This window comes from Nilaparvata lugens, chromosome 8 (genome assembly GCF_014356525.2).
Source record: "Nilaparvata lugens isolate BPH chromosome 8, ASM1435652v1, whole genome shotgun sequence".
Classification (NCBI taxonomy): domain Eukaryota; kingdom Metazoa; phylum Arthropoda; class Insecta; order Hemiptera; family Delphacidae; genus Nilaparvata; species Nilaparvata lugens.
The window spans coordinates 4424048-4447838 of NC_052511.1; the positions used below are offsets into that span (position 1 = coordinate 4424048).

The window sequence follows — 23791 nt, forward strand, 5'->3', positions numbered from 1 at the left end:
TTTGCTGGATGCGGTTCGCTGTGATCACAGCAACGATGACGCAACAATGTATGACGTCACATGTATCATGCCGGTTTACCATGCATGTTCCACTGTTAGTGGGCAGCCTAATGTTCAATTTAATGAAGTTGCCGGCCGGATTGGTCTAGTGGCAAGGAGCTTTACAAAGTTGTATAGTGAGGTTCACGTTATAATGGCAGTGAATAAAGATAGGAGAGATCAGCGTTGCCGATTTTCTGCCTTAATAAATTATACTTCTACAATGTTAAAAACGGATTTGGCAACGCTATAGAAAGATAGCGCAATCATAGACTAGGATTGACAAGGATAGCAACACCAATTTTAATCAAATACTGCCATTATAACTTGGATCACACTATATAACATATATAGCTATAGCTATAAAACATATTTATTTATTGCAGAGTAGGACATAGTCAAGTACCAGCTGAGAACTTGACTAAATTCAAACTTAAAATAGTTTTGAATACGGGCCTAACTAAGTATTATTTTGGAAAAGATCATGGACGAAAAATTTAGTATCCTATTATATAAGGCGAGCAATTTCCGTATATTTGTATATATTTTTATATCTGGTTATTTATGTTCAACGGATCTCGAAAACGGCTTTAACGATTTTCACGAAATTTGGAACATACTAGGTTTATGATATAAAAATTCGATTGCACTATGTCTCATCCTTGGAAAAACTCGCTGAACGACATTAAAAGGATAATTCATCCTTGGCTGAAACAGCTGTGGATAGTAAAAAAGTGAGTGAGCGAGTGAGTATGTGAAAAATCAAAATATCGTATCCCCGAAATTCATAAGATGACATAAATAGCCTGCTGTGAAATATAAACACGATCATTTTAGAGTATTGTGTTCTGTTTATCAATAAATAAAAATAACGAGCGAAGCTCTATTAAATTTTTTTAAATAAGTGCAATATTTCTAAAGTTTTTAGTTTATTGTGATACATTCTGTGATTCATTTTGAGTAGGCCTATAAAATCAACCTTCAAAATTTTAAATCATCATTCCTGGACCGAAAATGAAGTAACGAAGCAGTGTGTGATTACATAACCTTATCTTTTGGACAACATTAACATTTTATCAAAATTTTTGGAGAGAAATAGTACAGGCTCAGCCTAGTTTTTCCTCAATGTCATAATTGTATTACGATTATAGTATTTTATACAATAAATGAATAAATTTATAAATTTATTTATAGATAGAATAAGCTCGGTGCCCCGATATTATAGATAAAATTTGTAAAATAAATAATAACTTTCGTTATTCCTTTATAAGTTAGCATAACCTCTTTGCTTTCTTTCAAAGCAATATATTCATATATTAGCATGTTATATTTAAACAGAAACATCTTCATATTTTTGTTGTGTTTGATATAGTGTTGGTAAACAAGACCAATTGAATTGAAGAGAAAGTGACACCTACATTCCAACTGTAGCTATAGATTGCATGCTCCAAGAATCGGTGCCAAGTTTGTTCTAAAATTAGTTGGCCTACAGACAACAACAAAGGCTGACCTTCATAATGCAGCCGATCAACAAAAGTAATGCAATTTTAAGCGGGCTACTGGATATAGACACAATTATTCAGAGACAGAATCATTCGTTAATTGGAAATTTCAATTAATTGAAAATTAAATTGATTCAAGTAACATCAAATTAGATTCAATATTTGAATAAAATATATAAAGTATATTCAAATTGGAGTCTATTATTCTGAATAATCACATAATGGAACTAATGATGAATGAGTGTTTATGATTCTTTGGAACACTGACTATTATGATCTAAAGATGCGTAGACTTATGCGCCACGAACACACGCATTCCAATTTTCATCAGCTGATGCTATGCTCATTATTTATCTGTATTCGTACAGAAACAATAAAAATGCATTTTCGTTAGTGCGTAAACTTCCGTGGACGACGACGACGATAAGCATTGTTGACTTTCATATTGTCCAAATTTAAAGTATGCTAAAACATCTGATCAAATAACTTTTCATTATTTGTGTTTATTATTCAAGATTCAAAACAATTCTAATAATATCAACATATTCCCATTCAGGAGTATAAACTCAACCTCCCCCATTAAAACATAATTGAACATAATCTTTTAGGTTATTTAGACAAATTGAAATCTACTCAATCTGAGATCCTCACCCTGTCGTGGTCGACGACGGCATTTACGCACAAACGAAACCCAGCTTTAGATACAGATATAATCAGCGGATGAAAGCGAAATGCACGCGTTCGTGGCACATAAGTCTGTTAGTAAGCACCTCAATAGCATGAGTCGACTAGAATAGACAGAACTAAATTGATCATTAATATCGGGGCAACGAGCTATTTTTATTTATTGATAAACAGAACACAATTCTCTAAAATGATCGTGTTTATATTTTACAGCTGGCTATACGTCAGCTTATGAATTTCGGGGATGCGATATTTTGATTTTCCACAGAATTACTCTTCTACTATCCACAGACGACGAAAGTCTCAGCTGTTCCAGCCAAGGATGAATTATCCTTTTAATGTCGTTCAGCGAGTTTTCCCAAGGATGAGACCAAGTGCAATCGAATTTTTATATCATAAACCTACTATGTCCCAAATTTCGTGAAAATCGTTAGAGCCGTTTTCGAGATTCGTTGAACATAAATAACCAGATATAAAAATAACCAGATAACCAGATATAAAAATATAAACAGATATACAGAAATTGCTCGCTTGATAAAATAGGATCAAAGCCTAACACACACATCAATTTTTAGACGTTTGATTTTTGAAGTCCTTATGAATTCTATCAGATTAAGGCACGTATGCAGATACTCGGTTTAAACGGAGAAATGTCAGCTGTTCGTTTAAACCCCGTATGAAACACATTATGATAAAAGCAACCATATCTACAAGTAAACGTGGTTTAACGTTAAACGGAATGTTAGCATCATGGCTCTAAACGGTTCATCTGTTTAATCTAATAGAATGTATAAGGACGGCAATAAATCGTTCGTCCAAAAATCGATGTAACTGTGGAAATAAATTACACAGTAACTCTTGTTTCTGTTCATTATAGTTAGAATAAATTTCGTTTCAATTAATGAACTTGGTTCTGTCATAGAGAAACGATAGCATAAGTAGATATCCCATGGTATAGGGCGTTTATGTCGCAACTTTTACTGTTATCTCAAGCCGATTACTGTCGATTTTTACTGTTTTGACCGGGTAGAGTGTATGATTGGCACAATATGAGAGACTACCAGCGTCATAAAGCTTCACAGGAAAGAGCTACGTGGACTATCAGCTTGTGATAACAGTAAAAGTTGCGACATAAACGCCCTATACCATGGGATATCTACTTACGCTATTGTTTCTCTATGGTTCTGTTGTCAATTATGGTCATTACTAGTCTTCTGATCAACTAATAACGTTTCAGAAAATTCAATCTAAACTTCAACCAGAATATTTCAGTCAATTTGTATTCCATTCGCAGTATTTTATGAGAACCAATATTATTTTTATGCTAATATGTGACCACTCCCATAAGAACAAACACGATTCTTTTCTTGCCAACGTGTGAACACTCCCATAAGAACAAACACAATTCTTTTTTTGCCAACGTGTGAACACTCCCATAAGAACAAACGCTTTCCTTCTTCATTTCAGTGTGAACGCACCCATAAGATGTAATACAATTCTAACCTGAGCTGTAGTCGAGCTCGTCATCGGACATCATCTTGGGCGAGAACCGGCATCCCTTGCTGATGTAGGAGTCCAATTTGCCAACCGCCGCCAGAATCAAGCCCAAGAACGGCGCAGACGGACTCAGCGGGCGAGATCTGTACTCGGGGTGGAATTGAACCGCCACGTAATAGGGGTGGTCCTGCAGTTCCATTATTTCCATACGGGTCTTTTCTGTGTCTTTGCCTGTAAACCATATTAAAAAACATTAGAGTTTTATTCTATTTTACATTCCACAATACACAAATTGGAAAGAACTGTTAACTGCAAAACTGTTATTTTTCCAAATTTAGGAAAAATTACGTTCCCGTAGCAGTTAGTCCATGTGTGCAGGCTGCTCTAAGCTGGATCCCCACATATCAGTGAACGTATCCGGTACAGTGAGAATATAATTCTCATAATTTCTAATGGGACTCTATTCATACTCGCTCAATCGGGCTGAGTAGGAACAGTCCAATCAAAACTCACGGGAGCCATATCTCCAGAGCTTGGGACACGATTAGTGATACTGATATGTGGCAATTCAGGTTTGGTGTCTTTATTTGATTTTTCTAAAAAAATAATTTGATTTAATATATTGTAATTATATAATAACATAACATGCAATATATTTTATTAATAATTTTAACTTTCTCATTTTGGAATATTATTTTGGTAAATAAAGTTATTATAATACTAGCAGGTAACCCGTGAATAAAAATAAATAAATACAATTTTATAGTCAGCCAGCCAAAAAGCACAAGACAAAGTCACACAAATAGAACATGAAATAGACAGTCACACATTAAGAGACACATTGTTACTATTACATTGCTATTTAGATTACATTTCCAAATATTACAAATGACAAAGACAATATTACAAAATTAAGCAGCTAGTTCATACGTGCTAACAATAAGAATTAAGGTATGCTGATTCTGCTCTCGTAAAATCCACTTAATTTATAAAAAGGATTTTTTGCCAGCCAATCGTGCACCTTTAATTTGAACAGTTTTAAAGGTGCTCTACAATCGCCTGTTTGAAGCACAAATAGATTTGAAATTAAAATTAAATTGATTTATTTCTTCTTCTTTTACAAAATACAATATAATATATACAATATTAAATGAGAAGAAGGCTCCTCATATGGGCAAATGCCAATTTGAATTTATAGAAACTGAAAACTTGACCTACTGAAAATTTAAAAATTTAAAATAGGCCTATAACCATCCTCGGTAAATCAAGAATTCAAATTTAAAATTGCAAGTTAATCAGTTGAGTAGTTCAGACGTGATGATGCGTCAATCGTGAATTTCCTTTCTCGTACGTGTGTATAATCCGATTCGTTCCTTTATAATATTATATAAGATAGATTAGTGTTATGCTGACCAGTGAAAATCATGCCAGCCGCCTCAAGCCGCTCAATGTAGGCGGGATTCACTTCGTAGCGATGGCGGTGTCTCTCCTCAATCTTGTCTTTGCCGTACAAATACTCTGAAAACAACAATAACCAACCATTACAAATTCCATTCAACAAAATTTAATTCAACATTCATCTCATCATTTACAGTTATATACTTTAAGTAAGACTTCTTCTCAATCCTTAATCAAGTAAATCAATAAATTACAAAATAACTAAAAAATAATAATAAATAAATTTAAGTAAATAATAATATATAGGAAGAACGTTGATACAAAGAAAATTCAGCAAAAATCATTCATACAACATTCACACAGCCCACAGATTGCATCGCAACTAGCCACCATCGCACTACCCCCGCAGACCCGCCAATAACAGCCGCCTGACCTCCACCCCAAAGCGAGCACGTCCTTCAATACTCCTAATCTCATCGGGAAGATTGTTCCAATGTCTGCATGCCGTGATGGTAAACGACTTTTCGAAAGTTGCTGTCCTGTATATAGAAAAAGACAGCAGTGAGTCCCCACGACGAGTTGCTCGCACACTGACCTCAGACAGAAACTTGAAGCTCTCAGACAGATAGGAAGGAGATTTCGTTTTAATTATGGAATGAAGGAGTGTTAGGATGTGCAAGGTACGGAGTTCAGTTAATTTTAAAAGTGATAGCTCATTATAGAAAATTGAAACATGGTCAAATCACCTTAAATTAAAAATGAATCTTATGCAATAGTTTTGAGCACGCTGCAATCTGTCTGAGAGCTCCACAGTCATGTCATTTATTACAGTGTCACAATAATTAAAATGAGGCAAAACAAGAGTTTTGACCAGCATGATTTTTATATTCTGTGGTAGAAATAGGGCAAACCTTTTCAAACTGTAAATGCAGGAGAATATTCTTTTGCAGACAAGTTCCACCTGGTCAATCCATGACAGAGTTTTATTTATAATGAGACCTAGATTTTCAACCCTGTCCTGGTATTCCAGCTCAACACCATTCAATGTCAGCTTTGGAACATTTTGCACCTGGAGTCTTGTCTGCAAACGGCTGTGAGCAACAATGATGCGTTCATCGCAATGATTTTATCATGTAGCGTTGTTTGAAATTTGCTGGAACCAGGGACGCTTTAAAAATGTCGACGATTTTTAACATGCCACTTTTAGCAGAGTATACAGTGAAGCCCACCAGCAAAACCAAACAAAATGCACATCCAGGTGTGTTGGGAACTCACTAAGTTTGGATGGCTTTTCGATGAACTCAGTCGTTCGCTTGCCGAGTCGCATGGTGCCTCCCATCTGGCCAGTGTTGTGTTCAGGCATATCGATGACCACCGGGTTGCTAGTGTTCGGGTCCACTTCGGTCGAGTTGGCGTCTGCCAGGTCCAGCACATTCCTACAATAAAACACACACAACAATATTGATGAAAATTTGTACAAAAAAACATGTTAAATTAAGATAAATTAAAATTTCCAAATTCAGATTCAATGATTTTATTTAATCCAAAGTACATCAGTACATAAGCCAGGTCACATACAACATTCATTATAAATAAAATGGAGTGGCCGTAGTCGAGTGGATTAGATGCTGGCTTTGTAATCCAAAAGGCCCGGGTTCGAATCCCAGCCCGGGCAAGTTATTTTTCTCGGGCCACTCCCGTGTTTCGGATGGACACGTTAAGCCGTCGGTCTCGGTTGCCTAAAAAGCAGTCGTTAGGTCATGTCAGAGGCCCTGAAATTGATCAGTTGCGACCTGAAAACTCTGACACCAGACCTGAGCCAGCCAGGTCACAAGATATTATTATTATTATTATAAATAAAATACAATATACAATGTCAGCTTTTAAAAAGTCCAGTGTCTAATTGTCTTTTTGTGATGACTATTTTCACTATGTCTAACGTATATTGATAATTAATATAATATCTCCACTTCTATTACCAATATAATATCATAATATATTATGTTTAATTTAATGAATGTTACAAAGTAATAAGTATTAGCTATCAAATAGCATCAACAAACAAGTAAATTGCATTCCATAGAACAGCAAATTACATCCCAGAAGTCACTCCCCACTATGTTCAACAATGTAACCCTCACAGCCACTCATTTCAAAAACTCGCTAATTTTATAAAGAGGGGTACCATTGAAGCGAGAATATATAAAAAAAACTGAGAATAATCAAATCAAAGCTTTATTTGTCCCAAAAACATAATACAGTACAATAACAATGGTTATAAAAGAAAGAAGTAAAATACAATATAAAATGAAAAATGTACGAATACCATCCTATATTATAAATATATGAAAACGGGAAGTTCTTGCAAGCTTCGAGAAAACCTGAGCGCAGAGACCAAGTGTTTAAAGATTAACCCCTTCCCGGCTCATTTCCTTCATCAAAAACTTTCATACTATTCCCTTTTTTATGATGGAGTACTGTTCTCCATTATTTTCCATGCAACAATTTGTGGTTGAATTGTTATTTGACAGTCTGGTTAGCTCAGTACATCAATAAATGGGATTTCATGTTACTCGGGTAATATTATTGCATGCTTTCACAGACTGGCATAATATTAGCTTGACAAAGTCGAAGGGTATGCTTGTATACCCCGCTTGCTCTTCTTCAGACAGTCTATCATTGGTTTTTCCAAAAAAATGTTTTTCAACAATACTTTCAATTAGACTTCCTCTGAACTGAAGAGGACTACAGTGTCTCCACATTTTTCATAAATAACATGTGAATTGTGAATGCACATGTTGAGCAAGTGTCTAAATTGCTTCTTGAACCAAATCTTCTCTCTTCATTGCCTCATTGTCCCAATATGATGACAAATAGGAACACATTTTTCCTAATAAAAACATTTTCAAGAGAAAGGGTTCTAAAGTTGCTTACATTGTGATTTAATACGAAATGAAAATGGAGCAAGTAACCTCTGAAGTTTTAAAATTCATCTGGTAACAGAGCAGAACTAAGTCTGATGACAGACAAGGATAGCAACACGATGTTAATAGGGTGCTGACTTTATAACATTAACCTCACTATAGAGCCACACTGATAGCCAATCTCTACATGCGGAGGTGCCTGACGTCCTAGTGATGTAGGTAAAATTAAAAAAAATATCTCAACAATAATTTATTAAATGACTGCTTACCAATATTTTTAGAAATAACTGCTTACCAATTAATTAACTAGCTGCTTACCTTGCATATTCGATGACAGCCACCTGCAGCCCCAAACACACCCCCAAAAAGGGTTTGAGGGTCTGTCGACACCAGCGGCATGCCGCCATCTTGCCCAGCATACCCCGCTTGCCGAAGCCACCCGGAACTATCACACCCCTAAAAACATAATGTATCAAATAGAATCATAAAGAATTGAATTCCAATACGATGGGAAGCACTAGAATCCAAAATAATATGATATACAAAAGAATGGATTCAAGTAAAGTGGAAATCTGAAATGAATGAGTCATTAAGGCTCAACTCACACTTACGCGACTCAGGTCGAGAAGAGAGACTCGAAAACATGTGTTTTTAAATGGTGACGTCGCGCGGAGACTAGAATCGACGGGTTCAAGTGTCACTATTTGGAAACACATGCTCTCGACTAGAGTCGAGTCTCTCTTCTCGACCTGAGTCGCGTAAGTGTGAGTTGAGCCTGAATCTGTAATTATATTTGAAAATTGATGAAATATTTCAAGGTGCATACAGACTTATGCGCCACGAACACGCACTATATATAATTTCCATCAGCTAATGTTCAGCTTATTTATATTCTGTATCTTACTGCTTCTGTACAAATACAGATATATAATCATTTGATGGAAAGCAAAATGCGCGTGTTTGTGGCGATCAAGTCTGTACGTGCCTTTAGGTTTTTGATTTCCTGGATATGAAATGAGGTATATTACAATACAATTTTGTAGGGTGTGATCACATTGAATGCGTATATGTGCTAGTGCACGTCAGATCATGCATGAGCTGAAAAACAGAATCTGGAAAGGGCCATTGAGCCATGTTGTGACTTGCATGTAGCTACTCACACTGAACGCAACCAGCAGGTGCAAGCATTGAGTGTTCCTATTGCTTTTTCCAGATTTTGTTTCTCATCTGCACGCTTGGTCATGCATAACATAATGTGCACATAACATGATAGCATACAGATACATAACATCATGTACACATAATTGCACTTGCAATATGTGCACAACGTATACTTGACTTGCACACATACAAATTATTCATTGTGATCACACCCTAAGATCTGTCCCCTTCTTCTTCAGAACACTTCCTGTATATGACCAAGTCATAGCAAATAATTGATACATTTTATTTATTTGAAAATACTGTTTGGAGATATTGTTTTTTGGACTTTTTTTATATAATTATTGCGCTTACTCGCTTCTGCAGAGATTCTGCCAGGCCTCGTGATAAGCGACTGGATTCTTGACTTTTGTTTCCTCTTCCAAATCAGCTGCTTCAATGTACTGAAACATACAAATACATTTTTTAGATATAACAAACACAGGTGCTTATAGTGAGGTTCATGTCATAATTTAAAAAAAAAAATAATAATGATATTAACTATAGACTTAACCTATTTCGGACTATGTGTAACCTTATCTAAATTTGGGAGAGGAATAGCACAAGGTTACCTTACTTTTTTCTCTCCCTATCATTTTGATGAATGAATTGAATTTAATTTTGATGAATGAATTTTATTGCAGGAAATATTGCAAAAAAATGATCACAATTTTTGACTCATTGGGAGTAGTTAATAGGGGTAGCCCTACCTTTAGCACAGGGGTAGCTGTATTGAATATTTCACACCCTACACTAAGGCCCGTATGCAGACACTCGGTTTAAACGGAGAAATATCAGCTGTTCGTTTAAACCCCGTATGAAACACATTATGATAAATGCAACCATATCTACAAGTAAACGTGGTTTAGCGTTAAACGTAGAGTTAGCATATGGCCCTAAAACTACTATAACAATTGATGGAAAACATGAAAAGGCATTGTTTCCGAAATACATGCGTTTAAGCCAGAAATGTAGAAACGCAACTTTTGAACCGCCCTCATCCTTAAGCACAAGGGGTAGGGATGAGGACTTTTGATATGTTATCCTTCTATCTAGTCCAAACAAAGCTGCGAAATCAAATATTGTGTTCCAAGCATTCACTATGAATTTATCTGTCAACCGATCTATTGTTACATTTTACACTCAACACTATAACTGCAGCAACAATCGTAGGGAGATGCGTAAAATAATGAAATCATACATTAAATTGAACAGAATTTAATGCACCATGAGCTCATAATTAGCAAGGAATTTTTAAACCAATCGTTTAAGAAAGGTGATCAGACAAAAAGACTAAAAAATCGGAGGCAAAAATGGATTTCTTTAAAATGTTACACCTATGAGAGCGACTGTTACAGATGAAACTTGTAGGCAAATTTGTAAACTTCAATTTTGTCATCTTATTCTTCTTCTCAGCCTTTTCTCACTCAGGTGGGGTCAGCGTTTTGGGTCAGTCGCTTTCAGTAAACTATAGTAAACTTCAATTTTGTATTCGATAAAATGTCCTAAGACGCATATTGTTAGATGTTCTAGATCTATGCCAACAACCAAAAACTGGTACTTTCAAACCCCCTTATCATAGCTACCCTCTACCCAAAACTCGTCGACCCCACCTGAGTGAGAAAAGGCTGAGGACTTTTACCCCTTATAAATTTACCCCCAACTATCCTTAAAAGAGCTGCGAGGTCAAAACTGGTTTTTGTGGGAATTTCATCAATGATTTGAACACGAACTCACCGTTAGTTTGAGTTTGTATCCGGCTGCAATAGCGCTGTGCTGCAGGGATTTGGTGACCGATGCATACGAGTCCTCCAGCTGGGTGTATTTGCCAACCAGTGTGATATGCACACTACGACGCAGGTTGTCGGCACTGAAATCAATCACATTGAGATTTGCAAAAATACCTTAAAACTCCGTACAATATTCCATAGAAACTAAATAGAAATCACTTAGATGCTCCAGATTTTTGATAGCTCTAATAAGATCTATTTTGAACCATGTGTAACCTTATCTAAATTTGGGAGAGGAATAGCACAGGGTTACCTTATTTTTTCTATCCCTATCATTTTGATAACATTGATTTTGTACCATTTATTGTATGAATAAATAAATTTCTTCTGTTTTTATTGTACGCTTATGTTTTGTTATTGCCCACATGAGCACATGATTAAACTTCACAAGAACCAATCAGAGAAGCCTTCTTTTCAAAACACTTTCTCTGATTGGATCTTGTGAGATTTGATTGGGATTAAAAGATAACAGACTTTTGTGCAACCGGGTGATACAGCCTTGTCTAAATTTGGGAGAGGAATAGCACAAGGTTATCGTATTTTTTCTCTCCCTATCATTTTGATGTACTTATTGTATGAATGAATAACGAATTAAATATCCAGTTTGTATGAATATTTTTGGACTGAGAATTTTGTGAAAGTGAAGTTCTAAAAGTGGGTAAAGACTTATCCGCACGAACCTGCACATTTTACTTTTCTGTATTTGTTGCTTTGTCTCCGTGACTTTGTAATGGCATATAGGCAAAGTATGGTTCGCGGGGTAATATACACGGCTTTGCAAAAACATCACGTTTCAGAGACCCAAGATTGAGGAAGCTTCCAACACACAGAGATTTTCATGAATGAAAGAGAGTTGCAACGTATCACCAAAAATGGAAAGAGCATGTTGAACGAATGTCAGCTGATAAGCTGTGTTGTGCTAAAAGGACGTAACTCGAAAAATCTCCTTGTGTATCTTTCGGATGCAACACATTGCTTTTGAGAAGATACAACAGATCATCTGTTGCTTATGCAAAGATACATTAAAGCTCCTTGTATATCTTTTCGGATGCAACACGTTGCTTTTGGACGAAACAAAAGATCATCTGTTGCTTATGGAAAGATACATTAAAGCTCCTTGTGTATCTTTTCGGATGCAACACGTTGTTTTTGAAAGGATACAAAAGAGCAACTGTTGCTTATGGAAAGATACATTAAAGCTCCTTGTGTATCTTTTCAGATGCAACACGTTGTTTTTGAAAGGATACAAAAGAGCAACTGTTGATTATGGAAAGATACATTAAAGCTCCTTGTATATCTTTTCGGATGCAACACGTTGCTTTTCACACGATACAAAAGAGCATCTGTTGCTTATGGAAAGATACATTAAAGTTCCTTGTGTATCTTTTCGGATACAACACGTTGTTTTTGAAAGGATACAAAAGAGCAACTGTTGCTTATGGAAAGATACATTAAAGCTCCTTGTGTATCTTATCGGATACAACACGTTGCATTTGAGAAGATACAACAGAGCATCTGTTGCGTGTGGAAAGATACATTTTCAAAGAATGTTCTATGTTTTTGAACGGGTAGTATTGTAGTCCAGTGGCCCCCCGCCGATAGGCAAAGCTACAGGACCCGGACTGTACTATTACTATTAATTCAATGAAAACTGACCGTTCAGCCAGGTCCCTCCACTTCTGCATAAACTTGCGAGGCCTTGGCAGTGGAATGTCCAACTTCAACCGTTCGCAGAAGAACTCAACTATTTTCTGCTGCTCCATCATTAAAGGCACTCGGTAGATGGACGACAGATCGTGGATACAGATCACCTGTATTTTTAAAAAAATGCACAATAGACATAAGAAAACATATGAAAGCTGAAAGTTGTCTGAGAAGACTTTTTGGGTCCATTGGAAAAACATTCAGTGGAAAATAACTGATGTATCCGTTAAAAATAATTACAGAGATAGTGTATTGCTACAATAATTGTCTTTTTTACTTTCCTTGCCCTATTACCATAGGTAAGGGAAGTATTGCTTTCCAAAAAAATTTAAGGTACCCTAATTTCATGTTTTCTATACTTTTCATTACTTTCCTTGCCCTATTACCATGGGTAAGGAAAGTATTGCTTTCCAAAAAAATTTAAGGTACCCTAATTTCATGTTTTCTATACGTTTGAAGGTCCCCTGAGTCCAAAAACATGATTTTTGGGTGTTGGTCTATGTGTGTGTGCGTGCGTGTGTGTGTGTGTGTGTGTGTGTGTGTGTGTGTGTGTGTGTGTGTGTGTGTGTGTGTGTGTGTGTGTGTGTGTGTGTGTGTGTGTGTGTGTGTGTGTGTGTGTGTGTGTGTGTGTGTGTGTGTGTGTGTGAACACGATAACTCCATTCCTAATTAACCGATTGACTTGAAATTTTAAACTTAAGGTCCTTAAGGAGATCCGTAATATTCCTGAGAAGAATGAATTTTGTTAAATTTCTATCACGATTTTCTCAAAAATGACTTGACCGATTTTTTTCAAATTCATATCCTGTATAGTTATATATCAGCTCTATTAACTTGCATGAGTCTCCTCCCTGAGAAATTAACAGGGGGTCCACCCCATCCTTGAGAAATTTACTTTGTAACCTCCTTCTCGTGCGTGAGGTAGGTAGAACAGTTTATTCAAAAGAACACTCATGTCGATATTTTATTTGTAGAACAGCTGTTTTGACAACTTTAAATAATCCTCAAATTTCATAATTCAAACAAAGGAAAATGTACTCTGAACACAATCACAATAGTATAATCGTAGTTTTAATTATTTAGCCGCCAATCGGCATAATGTTATCCCCTAAATTATCCTCGTTAATGAGGCTTATAGATCAATGAGCAAGGAAAGTTGTGTGAGAGTACCACACCAGATTTTTTCTTTAGGGATACTTTTGAATATAAATATAGCCTAAATCTGAGTACCCTTTAAATTATTTTGTCACGACATGACTTGAAAATGACATTAGCAGCCGAAACATGTCGTGACGAAATAATTTTAAAAGGATAGTCAGATTTATATTTCTATTTATACTCCAATAATGTATGATTCTATTGATATCTTGGAGTAATAATGAGAATGTCATCATAGAAATGTGATTGCTATACTGTTCTTGTATTCAGCCAATGAATCAACCAAAGTCGATAACTACTAGGAAACCCCGGGCTGGAGAACTCGCTCATGAAGTGTTTTTGATTTTGAAATCCTCAACTTGTAATCCACCATCGATCTATCAATCCACCGATCTACTTTGAATTATAAGTTTAGGGCCAAGCCACACAAAACTTGTTTTATGCGTTTTCAGACGAGTCGGCAGGGCAAGCTCTCTGATTGGCTGATGGGTCGGCGTTCGGGGATCAGATGATAATCAGCCAATCGAGAGCTTCCTGTCCTACTGACTCGTCTGAAAACGCCCAAAAACGCTTCGTGTGGGCTTGGCACTAATATTTTACTCCATATGGATGTATAAATCAGAATTAAATTTCAAAACAGACAGCTGAAATCACTTGTCGGCGCATAAATCACAGACAGTCTGTGTCAAAGCTTCCAACACACAAATCAGCAGTCAACTGGGTGATAAGTCACTACAGATCTTCTTTTCTTATGCACATTCAATATTATCATAGAGTAACAATAGCGTAAGTAGATATCCCATGGTATAGGGCGTTTATGTCGCAACTTTTACTCTTATCTCAAGCCGATTACTAACGATTATTACAGATTTTTACTGTTTTGTTGGGGTGAGAGTGTATGAACGGCACAATATGCGAGACTACCAGCGTCACATACCTATTTGGGAAAGAACTATGTGGACTATTGGCTTGAGATAACAGTAAAAGTTGCGACATAAACGCCCTTTACCATGGGATATCTACTCAAGCTATTGTTTCTCTATGATATTATCCTGTAATTATATCATCAAAAAGGACGGAAAAGTGATTGAGCCAATTTTGTTGGCCAAAGAGGTTTACTTGCATAAAAGTTCAAAGATATGAGTTAAAAATTTGAAGTTAGAATAGAACAGAATGACTGCCTTTATTTTTGACCAAGGAGGGCGAAGTTAGGGCGCAGTCGGCCCTCTCTTACACTTAACCCTCACTGGGTTGAAAGATGGAAGGGATCGAAAGTAGTCGTCAAACTAACCAACGACTTGACGCTCTAGTTATCAGTAAGAGCTCACCGCACTCATTCAATAATAAACAGATAAAAAGAGCATAAGAGGATATCACATGGTTTATGTGCCAAATTTCAAGCCAATTTTTGTTAACTGAAGCCGATTACTGTCGACTACTGACTCTTATTACAGTTTTAGCCAAGTGAGAGTGCAAGAATGGGACAGTTAAGCCCTGCTCACACACATCGATTTTTGTTCGCATGATATTTTGCCGTCCTTAATCTGAATTCTATCAGATTAAGGGCCGTTTGCACAGTGTAAGTTTAAGCTAAAGCTTAAAACAAATCTGGATTTTTTTGGTTTAAACTAAAATTCTGTTTGCACAGTATCAGTTTAAACTCTGTATTGAGTTTAAACTCTGGGAAAGTTTAAACCTCCAAAGTAGGAGGTTTAAACCAAATAATTTGAATTAACTTGAAGTATTTTGATTGAATACTTATTTGATTGAAATCACTTGATAGAAATTAAGACAAATTTTAACAGTGGTCTTCGATTAGAAAGCATGTTTTTAATAACATACCTATAACTGAGATATATTGCTTTCGAGAGATTTCTAATAAACGAGGAAGACCGTAGTAGATTCAAGCGTAACAAAATAACTTTTTTATCTGACATTCTAAAATATATTTTCTGGTGCCAACTAAACATAAGTTTTTTAAGAATTTCTTGATCGCTTTTCACTTTTATAACCGTACAGCTTACAGCTCTGTGGATTTTGAACAAGAACAAGAAAATACTAAAATAGGAGCTACATAACCTCAATTTACTGATGGGTTGTAAACAAATGACACATTTCCTGTAAAAATCAGCCTTCCTGATATTATAAACGATGACATTCTATTACCAACTTAACGCTAAACTAGTTTAACTTAAACTGGATTAGTAAATGCACTGAGAAAACCGAAAAAATTAAACTGAGAAAATTTAACTTTAAACTTTCAGATTAACTCAAAGCAATACTATACTGTGCAAACGGCCCTTAATGGAACTTGACAAACATCATCTGTTTAATCTAATAACTTTTATAAGGACGGTAAAGTACCGTACGAACAAAAATCGATGTATGTGTGCGGTGCCAGTGTCACATAGCTTCACGAAAAACAACTACATGGACTATCGGCTTGATTTATCAGTGAAATTTGGAACATGGCGTATATGAAGAGTCTATGATACCTATATGGGATAAATTTTATAACATCTTTTCTCTATGATAATATGGAGCAAGAGCAGATCCATAATAGTAATGATTGATTGCTTCGATATGATGCATCGATAGTCACCCACCTGTTCGGGGTCGACATGACAGAAGTTGGATATTTTCTCCTTGACAGCCAGGTTGATTGGATTCTCACTGCGGCACACAATCAGGTCCGGCGACAAGCCTAGACCGCGCAGTTCGCGAACACTCGATTGGGTGGGTTTTGTCTTCGATTCGCCAGTTGCTCTCGGCTAAAAAACACAAAAGTGGAACAAATTTAACATTAAATACAACAATAAGTGGTATATTTAAACAGCTGGAGTCTTTCAAAAACGGGGCGTAGTCGCAGTTATTATCACAGTATTCACAGTTTTTATTTTCTCATTTCTATAATTGGAAACGTTTTCCTTCACGATATTAAACATTCCTAAATAATTCAAAATAGCTGAAACTTTACAGTATATTCTCTTTATTTTATTTTGTATTCAATTTTCTATTTTTTCGAAATTTAATTCAAACGTGACTATGACATAGGGCCATATGAATAAAGTAGAGCATTTCCTTATACTTCTAAAATATGGAGCATTTGCTTCATTTTCTATGAATAAACGTGAGCAAAACCTTTTGCTCATGCTCATCAAAAAAATAGTTTGAACATTTGCTCAAAAGTAAAAGCTTTTGCTCAAAATTGTATGAATAAACTAGAGCATTTGCTCAAATTTTGAAGCAAATGCTTCAAAAAAGGTGAGTCTAGTCTAGAGCAGCTTATCACCTTTTGCTCATAGTAAAATGACTCAACTAATTCGTTTGAGGAAGAGGAAACTATACCAGATACGATCACAACCAATAGTTGAGAACTATAAAACTCTTTTTAGATTCAACCATGATATATATCACCATTATCCCTACAAAAAAAATACAAAAGATAGCCATGTTATAAAGATAGCCATCACAAAATAGGAAATAGGCATTTAAGATGAGAGTGTGGACGATTATAAAAAGGCTATTGATATTATAAGAATATGCTAAAGATTATTATAGAGATGACATTTTTTCACGCTATTATTTCAAAATTCTAAACTCAACTAGCCTAAAACTCTATTCACAAATAGAAAATAGAGCAGACGACGCAAACACAAGCGGTGCACCCTACTTGCATATTTAGCGCTTCCGTGAGCTATAAAAACAAAGTAACGCTACAAAAGCGAATCAGCTGATGAAAAATCTTTAAAATACGTGAGCATTTTAAGAGTTCAGGAGCATAAGGTAAGAGTATAAGGTAAAGCTTATTCATATAAATATGAGCAAATTCTACCTTTTGCTCATGAGCAAAACCTTATGCTCCATGCTCTTGCTCATGAGCATTTGCTCTGGTTTTATTCATCTGGGCCAATGACTACGACTACGCCCCGTTTCGGAAAGCCAATTTTCTGACTCCAGCTGTTCAAAGTTTAGAACTTAGCCAAATCCCGAGCTCGGAAACCGGCCCTAAAAGTCTTAAGTCAAATAAAGAATGTTTTCATTTCATTTAAACGCCCCATACCATTGGATATCTTCTTATACTATATTTTTTCTATGGTTTAGCCTAAGATATATTATACTGACTAACTTACCTGAGGTACTAGAGATACATGAGCCACGCAAAAGTTCTCTTTTTTCACACGGAACTGAAATTGCCTAAAAGCTTCGACGAATGGCATTCCTTCAATGTCACCGATGGTACCTCCCAGTTCTATTATACACACCTGAAATCACAATCAACAATTTACCAAATGTAATGCACCATTGTACTTTTCTTTAGACACTATACTGGGTCAACTTTATAATGGCAGTGGAGAAAGATAGAACAGCGTTGTCGATTCTCTGCCTTCCCACTGCTTTCTATATAGAGGATAGCTGATACCGGTCGATTCTCTGCCTTGCCACTGCTTTCTATCTAGAGGATAGCTGATACCGGTATATCTGATGTACAATTAACTGTTCATTATTGTTTAAAATGTGCAATTATATTTTATTCGTCAAGTAAAAATATGTTTTACTGATTCAATAATAAATTTCCATAATTGAGATAAAATATTTTGTTCATTAATCACATTTCCACATTGTTTAAAACGATTTGGCAACGTTAGAGAAATAGAAAAAGATAGCGCTATCTGCTTTGTTGAATGAGAGACAAGGATAGCAACACCAATGTTGATCAAACACTGTCATTATAACATGGACCTCACTATAGACATTATGATGCCTTGAAATGGAATCTGCTAAGAGCTTGATTGATTGATTGATTGATTGAGTACTTTATTTATGTAGATTACAATATATACTGGCTTATACACTTATATACAATAGCTTACAATACAACAAAATTATAGATGAATTTTACATAATATAGACTAGGAAAATAACTATAGAACTGTATATGATATGAAAAAGCAATTTGTAATATAATAACTATAGATAATAATCATATTGTTATGCATCTACATAAATTGGCGGAGCTTTGGACATATCAATGTCCATTCTTTGGGAAGAATAATAAAAATATCCTCCCCACTAACTCTCTACCAAAAAACACTGAAACACTTCCAAAAAGAGCTGAGACACTTATGGGTTTAGCTCAACCCAACATTATAATTATTTTTTGTTTCCAATAAATATTGATTGAACTGATATTTTATTAAATCGTCCAAATTACAACATGATAACAAGTACGTACAATAATCAAACATTATTCAACTTAGGGTATGATCACATTGAATACGAATATGTACAAGTGCACGCTTGGTTATGCATGACCAAGCGTGCAGATGAAAAAAACTAAGGGAAGAGCAAAAGGAACACTCACACTGAACGCATGTACGTACTTGCTGGTTGCGTTTAGTGTGAGCAACTACATGCAAGTTACAACGTGTTTCAATGGCACTTTCCAGATTTTTGTTTCTCGGCTCATGCATGATTCGACGTGCACTAGCACATATACGCATTCAATGTGATAACACCCTAAATTATAGAGAAAATACATAGAAAACAGTATTGCAATATGAGATAATTCTCATTAAAGCTATGTATCAATCAACTTCAACTATGCAATTCTTTATTATTAATTGAGCTACAATAGATTATAGTTGACATGAACCGGAAACGTTTCAAGCTACCACATGGATTCAATCTTTTGGATTTATGTTGATTGTTTAGATAAAATTTCATGAAATTTAAATACATGAAGTTTCAAATGTGTCAGTTTCTAATAATTCAATTTCAATTGAATAGTCAATAATATTGTTTACCTCAGGTGTAGCACCATCAGGACTAACTGATATCCTAGCAATTCTCTCCACCCATTCCTGGATTGCATCAGTTATATGCGGTACAACTGAAAACAAGACATAGAGAATAATCAATTCTAAAAGAAAAGGATCTAAATAAAAATTTACAGACCACATACAAATTTATTTGTCTCTAAGGTGAACTCAATGGGTCATTTCCTAGAAGCACTTTTTTTATACATTCTAGTTTATCAAACTATCTGTATTATGAAAATTCACATAATTATTATGATTCACGTTTAATGATAACTAACACAGAGAAGGCATATTTACTAGCCAATCAGGTATGTTCATTCTGGGGTCTATAGCATGCTAAAATACAAACAAATAATATTAGTAGTGAGCTGGTTATTCGAATAGGTATTGTATAGGTAGAATAGGCTTGCATTTTCTCATGCAGTAGGGCACTGATGTGATGATTCACTCTGATAACTAGTCTATCAAACTAAATGAATTGTGAATCAAATTAATCAAACATTGAGTAATCAAAAAATCGTTGAACAATAATGTTCAATGGATGGGTAAGTTAATAGAATACAAATTCTAGAATTTTGTTATTCAGTGCAAAACTTGATGTTTAATCAGTAATAACAGTAATAACGACTTGCAAATTAACAGTTATTTGTGTTAATATTGATGAAAAGTTACACAACGTTAAAAAGGCATTATAATAATCCTAACATAAAAATCTAACAGCCCACATTTATAAGACTAAGCCCCGGATGCACAAAAGCCGGTTAAATTTTAACCGTGATTAATTTTACGAGAATTTTTCAGAGAAGGTATTTTTGATAAGGCTTCTCTGATTGGTTCTCGTGAAATCAATCACATTAAAATTTAACCAGATTTTGTGCAACCGGCACGAAGAATAAAACCCTAGAGATAACTAAAATAATTGTAATATAATACAATATCCATAATATCCTTTAGACCAGACTAATCAGTAAGCTTACATCCTTAGAAGTGATAAAACTTGGTGCAAGCTTCAACAATTTTCTAGCGTAAAAATACTCAATTCTTCCAACAACCAAATCTTCAATCATAAATCGAAGTCATAAAGTGAAAACAGTGATTTTTCCAGTACCTTGGACAGTTTTTCCAAGAAAATCTCCATTTCGTTCCTTGTTGATAACGTGCTGATAGATTTTTCCGGTGGTGATATTGTTGTCACGGTGCAGTGTGACATCCAAAAATCTCTCATAATTTCCCAGGTCAAGATCCACTTCCCCTCCATCGTCCAGCACGTAAACCTCCCCTGTTTGGCACAACATTTACAAAATTGAATAATAAAATCATAAAATTAATTTACAGAATCAGTTCAAGATTATACCTACATTGGAATGTAATTTAATAATTTATTATTGGGAAGCGATTAACCAACTCATGAATCTTTTTGAAAAATTTAAAGATCCTCTTTGCTTCTAGTCGGTTCTTAGTGACGTGCTCTCAGTTCCTTTGTTGGAAAGGTGTACCTTTGTCCAGCTCCACTGTCCATAACCACTTGCAGAAGATTCAAAATCAATAAAAAAAAGTTTTTCAAACACATCTTTATAATTACTGTTTCTCCCATCTCTCAAGCCAAAGTTCATGGACCTTAATCCTAATTAAATCCTGTTCTATTGACCAGAAAATAAATCTAAATAATCCTACTTTGCTAAGCAGAACAGAAATAATTTGAAAGCTTGAGGCATGAATAATGTTTTTAATTACGGTACTTGACACGATCTATCCAGGAAAACCTGACCTTGATCACGACATTGGATGCTTGGCTAATGAGTGAAATGGTACAATACTAGTAATTTCAAAAAGTGCATGATCATACATCTTAACTAGTCTCACTATTCACGGGAAAACATAGAGTTCATATGAGCATCACCCTCATCACAAAAGAAGATTTGTCCGATTGGAACAACAATTTAATATCCTTGAACTAGATTTTAGCAATAAGAAAAATTAATTCAAGCAATTTACACTATAATAGACTCACGAAGAAAATATGTAGGCCTACGGTATAGTTTATTGTATGTATCGTATTGTATTGAACTTGAATAACAACTAATATAAATGGAATAGCCTTACAAACTCATATAACCTTCAAAAGTAAATTGAAGTTATCTTGAACTACAATAAAGAGCATGCAAGTCCACTGAGTCAATCTATTAGGCAAAATTTTAAATTCATACACGGTCGAAGTGAATTTATAGAGCTTGTAAAATGATTGCTAATTTTATGAGATGTTATATGAGTAAGATCTCTTTCTGAAAAATGATACATTATTTTAAATATGGAATTGTAAAGCTTATCAATCTGAATTAAATAGAACACATGGACAAATTTTAATTATGGTACCAAAGATATTATTATAATATTGTAATTTATTGATCTTCTACTAATGGTAGAGAAAGGCATCTGAAATTTACGTAGATTCTTATAATAAATTATGGCAGGTATAAAGTATATTCTATACTTTTTTATAGAAGAAATCCACGTTTCCAACGAGTTTGCATGAATATTAAATTTATAGGTTAGCTTTCACTTGTCTGATCACATGGCGCCAAAACAGCTGAACACAGGAGTCATTGGAATGAGAAGAAATTTCAAGGCTAGCAAATTTTAAATCAATTTCAAAACCCAAGTACTCACCGTGTTCGTAAGGAGAAAAGGTTCCTGCATCGATATTGATGTAGGGATCGATTTTTATTGACGTAACGTGAATTCCACAGCATTTCAATATTGTGCCAAACGTACTTGCAATGACACCTTTGCCAATACCACTTATTACGCCTCCAGTGACTAGGATGTACTTCATTGTTGAAAAAAATACGGAAAATTAATCACTAATTGCACTAAATTAATGAGCACTGATTAAAAATAAAAATCAATGGGTTTTTAGGAAGATGAAAACAAAAGCCGCATGCAGTCTGCAGAACACTGCAATGCGTGGTTTGTGAGGAACTGTCTCATTTTTTGTTTTCTGCTTGACAGTGCTGGCTGGCTGACTTCCAGGCGTACCAACAACGTATGCTTTTATTTATATCATTAAATATTCAAGATATGGATATATTAAATACAAAAAATATCCAAATACAATTAATCAAATTCGAACATTGATTTTACGTTCACAATAATATCCTTGGTCGTATTAAATTTCCTTGCTTGGTTGATAAGTAGGAAGCGCGCTCTCCCGTAATTTTCGCAAACTACTACGGAAAGCGGGAGATTTCGAATGGATGTTTGGAATAGGTAGGCTTCATTATTATGATTTTTGATTTCATTTTATAAAAAACCTTGACAAAATACTGACTTTTTATTCTAGAGAACCTTCAAGTATTTATAATTACTCCACAAAAACATTGAAAATTCTGAATTGAAACATTTTTCAAGTTAAAATAACTTATACCACTATTTCTTTATCTGCCGCTATATATGCCTTCAATTCAACAACTTATAACAGAATACATTCAACAGTAACTTGTAAGGGTAAAGGATAAAGAAGAAGGTAGCTTTCTACAGCCTAAACTTTATTGATCGAAGGTAAAATGATCAACCTCTAAACTAAGAAGTATAACGATTAGCCTAAACGAAAAAAATATTAATCTCAGTCTGAATGCTCTCTCTTCAGAATTCTGTGATTTTAAGCATTATTTCAATACATCCTTTCTAATATCAATCGTTATTGACATTATTTTTCATATACTAAAGCCTCATCAATCAAAATTGATCCATTCAAGTGGAACCTTGGAAGCTCCTGAGCAGCGTTTGATCAATGAAAGTCCTCTCTCTGTTACTCCTGTTACTATGGCAATTAGGTCTCTCCTTTCAGTCCTATTTTAAGTTCACCTTCTAGTGTTGATTTAGTAGATGACTGTCTTTTAAAAATATATTGGAAATTAGGATACCGTAACTGTACTGATAAAGCAGTTGCAACAAAGAGCTGATTCGTCATTTCAATATAAATAGCTTGGTGTCTACCACAACGCACAAGGTGAGATTTTTTTTAATATTATTTCATGTAGCAGTATAGGCATGTGCTAAGTATCGAAGACATGA

The 23791-nt window shown here is 35.0% G+C and overlaps 1 protein-coding gene across 1 annotated transcript in view; it reads right to left on the reverse strand.

Annotated features, from left to right (window-relative positions):
- Window positions 1-22703, reverse strand: part of LOC111064314 (CTP synthase 1) — a 36716-nt gene extending 14013 nt beyond the window's left edge. The window contains exons 1-12 of the mRNA XM_039433768.1: window positions 22385-22703; window positions 20826-20996; window positions 19703-19788; window positions 18029-18160; window positions 16502-16666; window positions 12691-12845; window positions 10982-11114; window positions 9560-9648; window positions 8363-8500; window positions 6396-6556; window positions 5136-5240; window positions 3729-3953 (exon numbers count right to left, since the gene is read on the reverse strand). Coding sequence (XP_039289702.1) covers window positions 3729-3953; window positions 5136-5240; window positions 6396-6556; window positions 8363-8500; window positions 9560-9648; window positions 10982-11114; window positions 12691-12845; window positions 16502-16666; window positions 18029-18160; window positions 19703-19788; window positions 20826-20996; window positions 22385-22550 — 1726 coding nt within the window. The 5' untranslated portion in view covers window positions 22551-22703. The remainder of the gene's footprint in view (window positions 1-3728; window positions 3954-5135; window positions 5241-6395; window positions 6557-8362; window positions 8501-9559; window positions 9649-10981; window positions 11115-12690; window positions 12846-16501; window positions 16667-18028; window positions 18161-19702; window positions 19789-20825; window positions 20997-22384) is intronic.
- Window positions 22704-23791: the final 1088 nt, after the last annotated feature.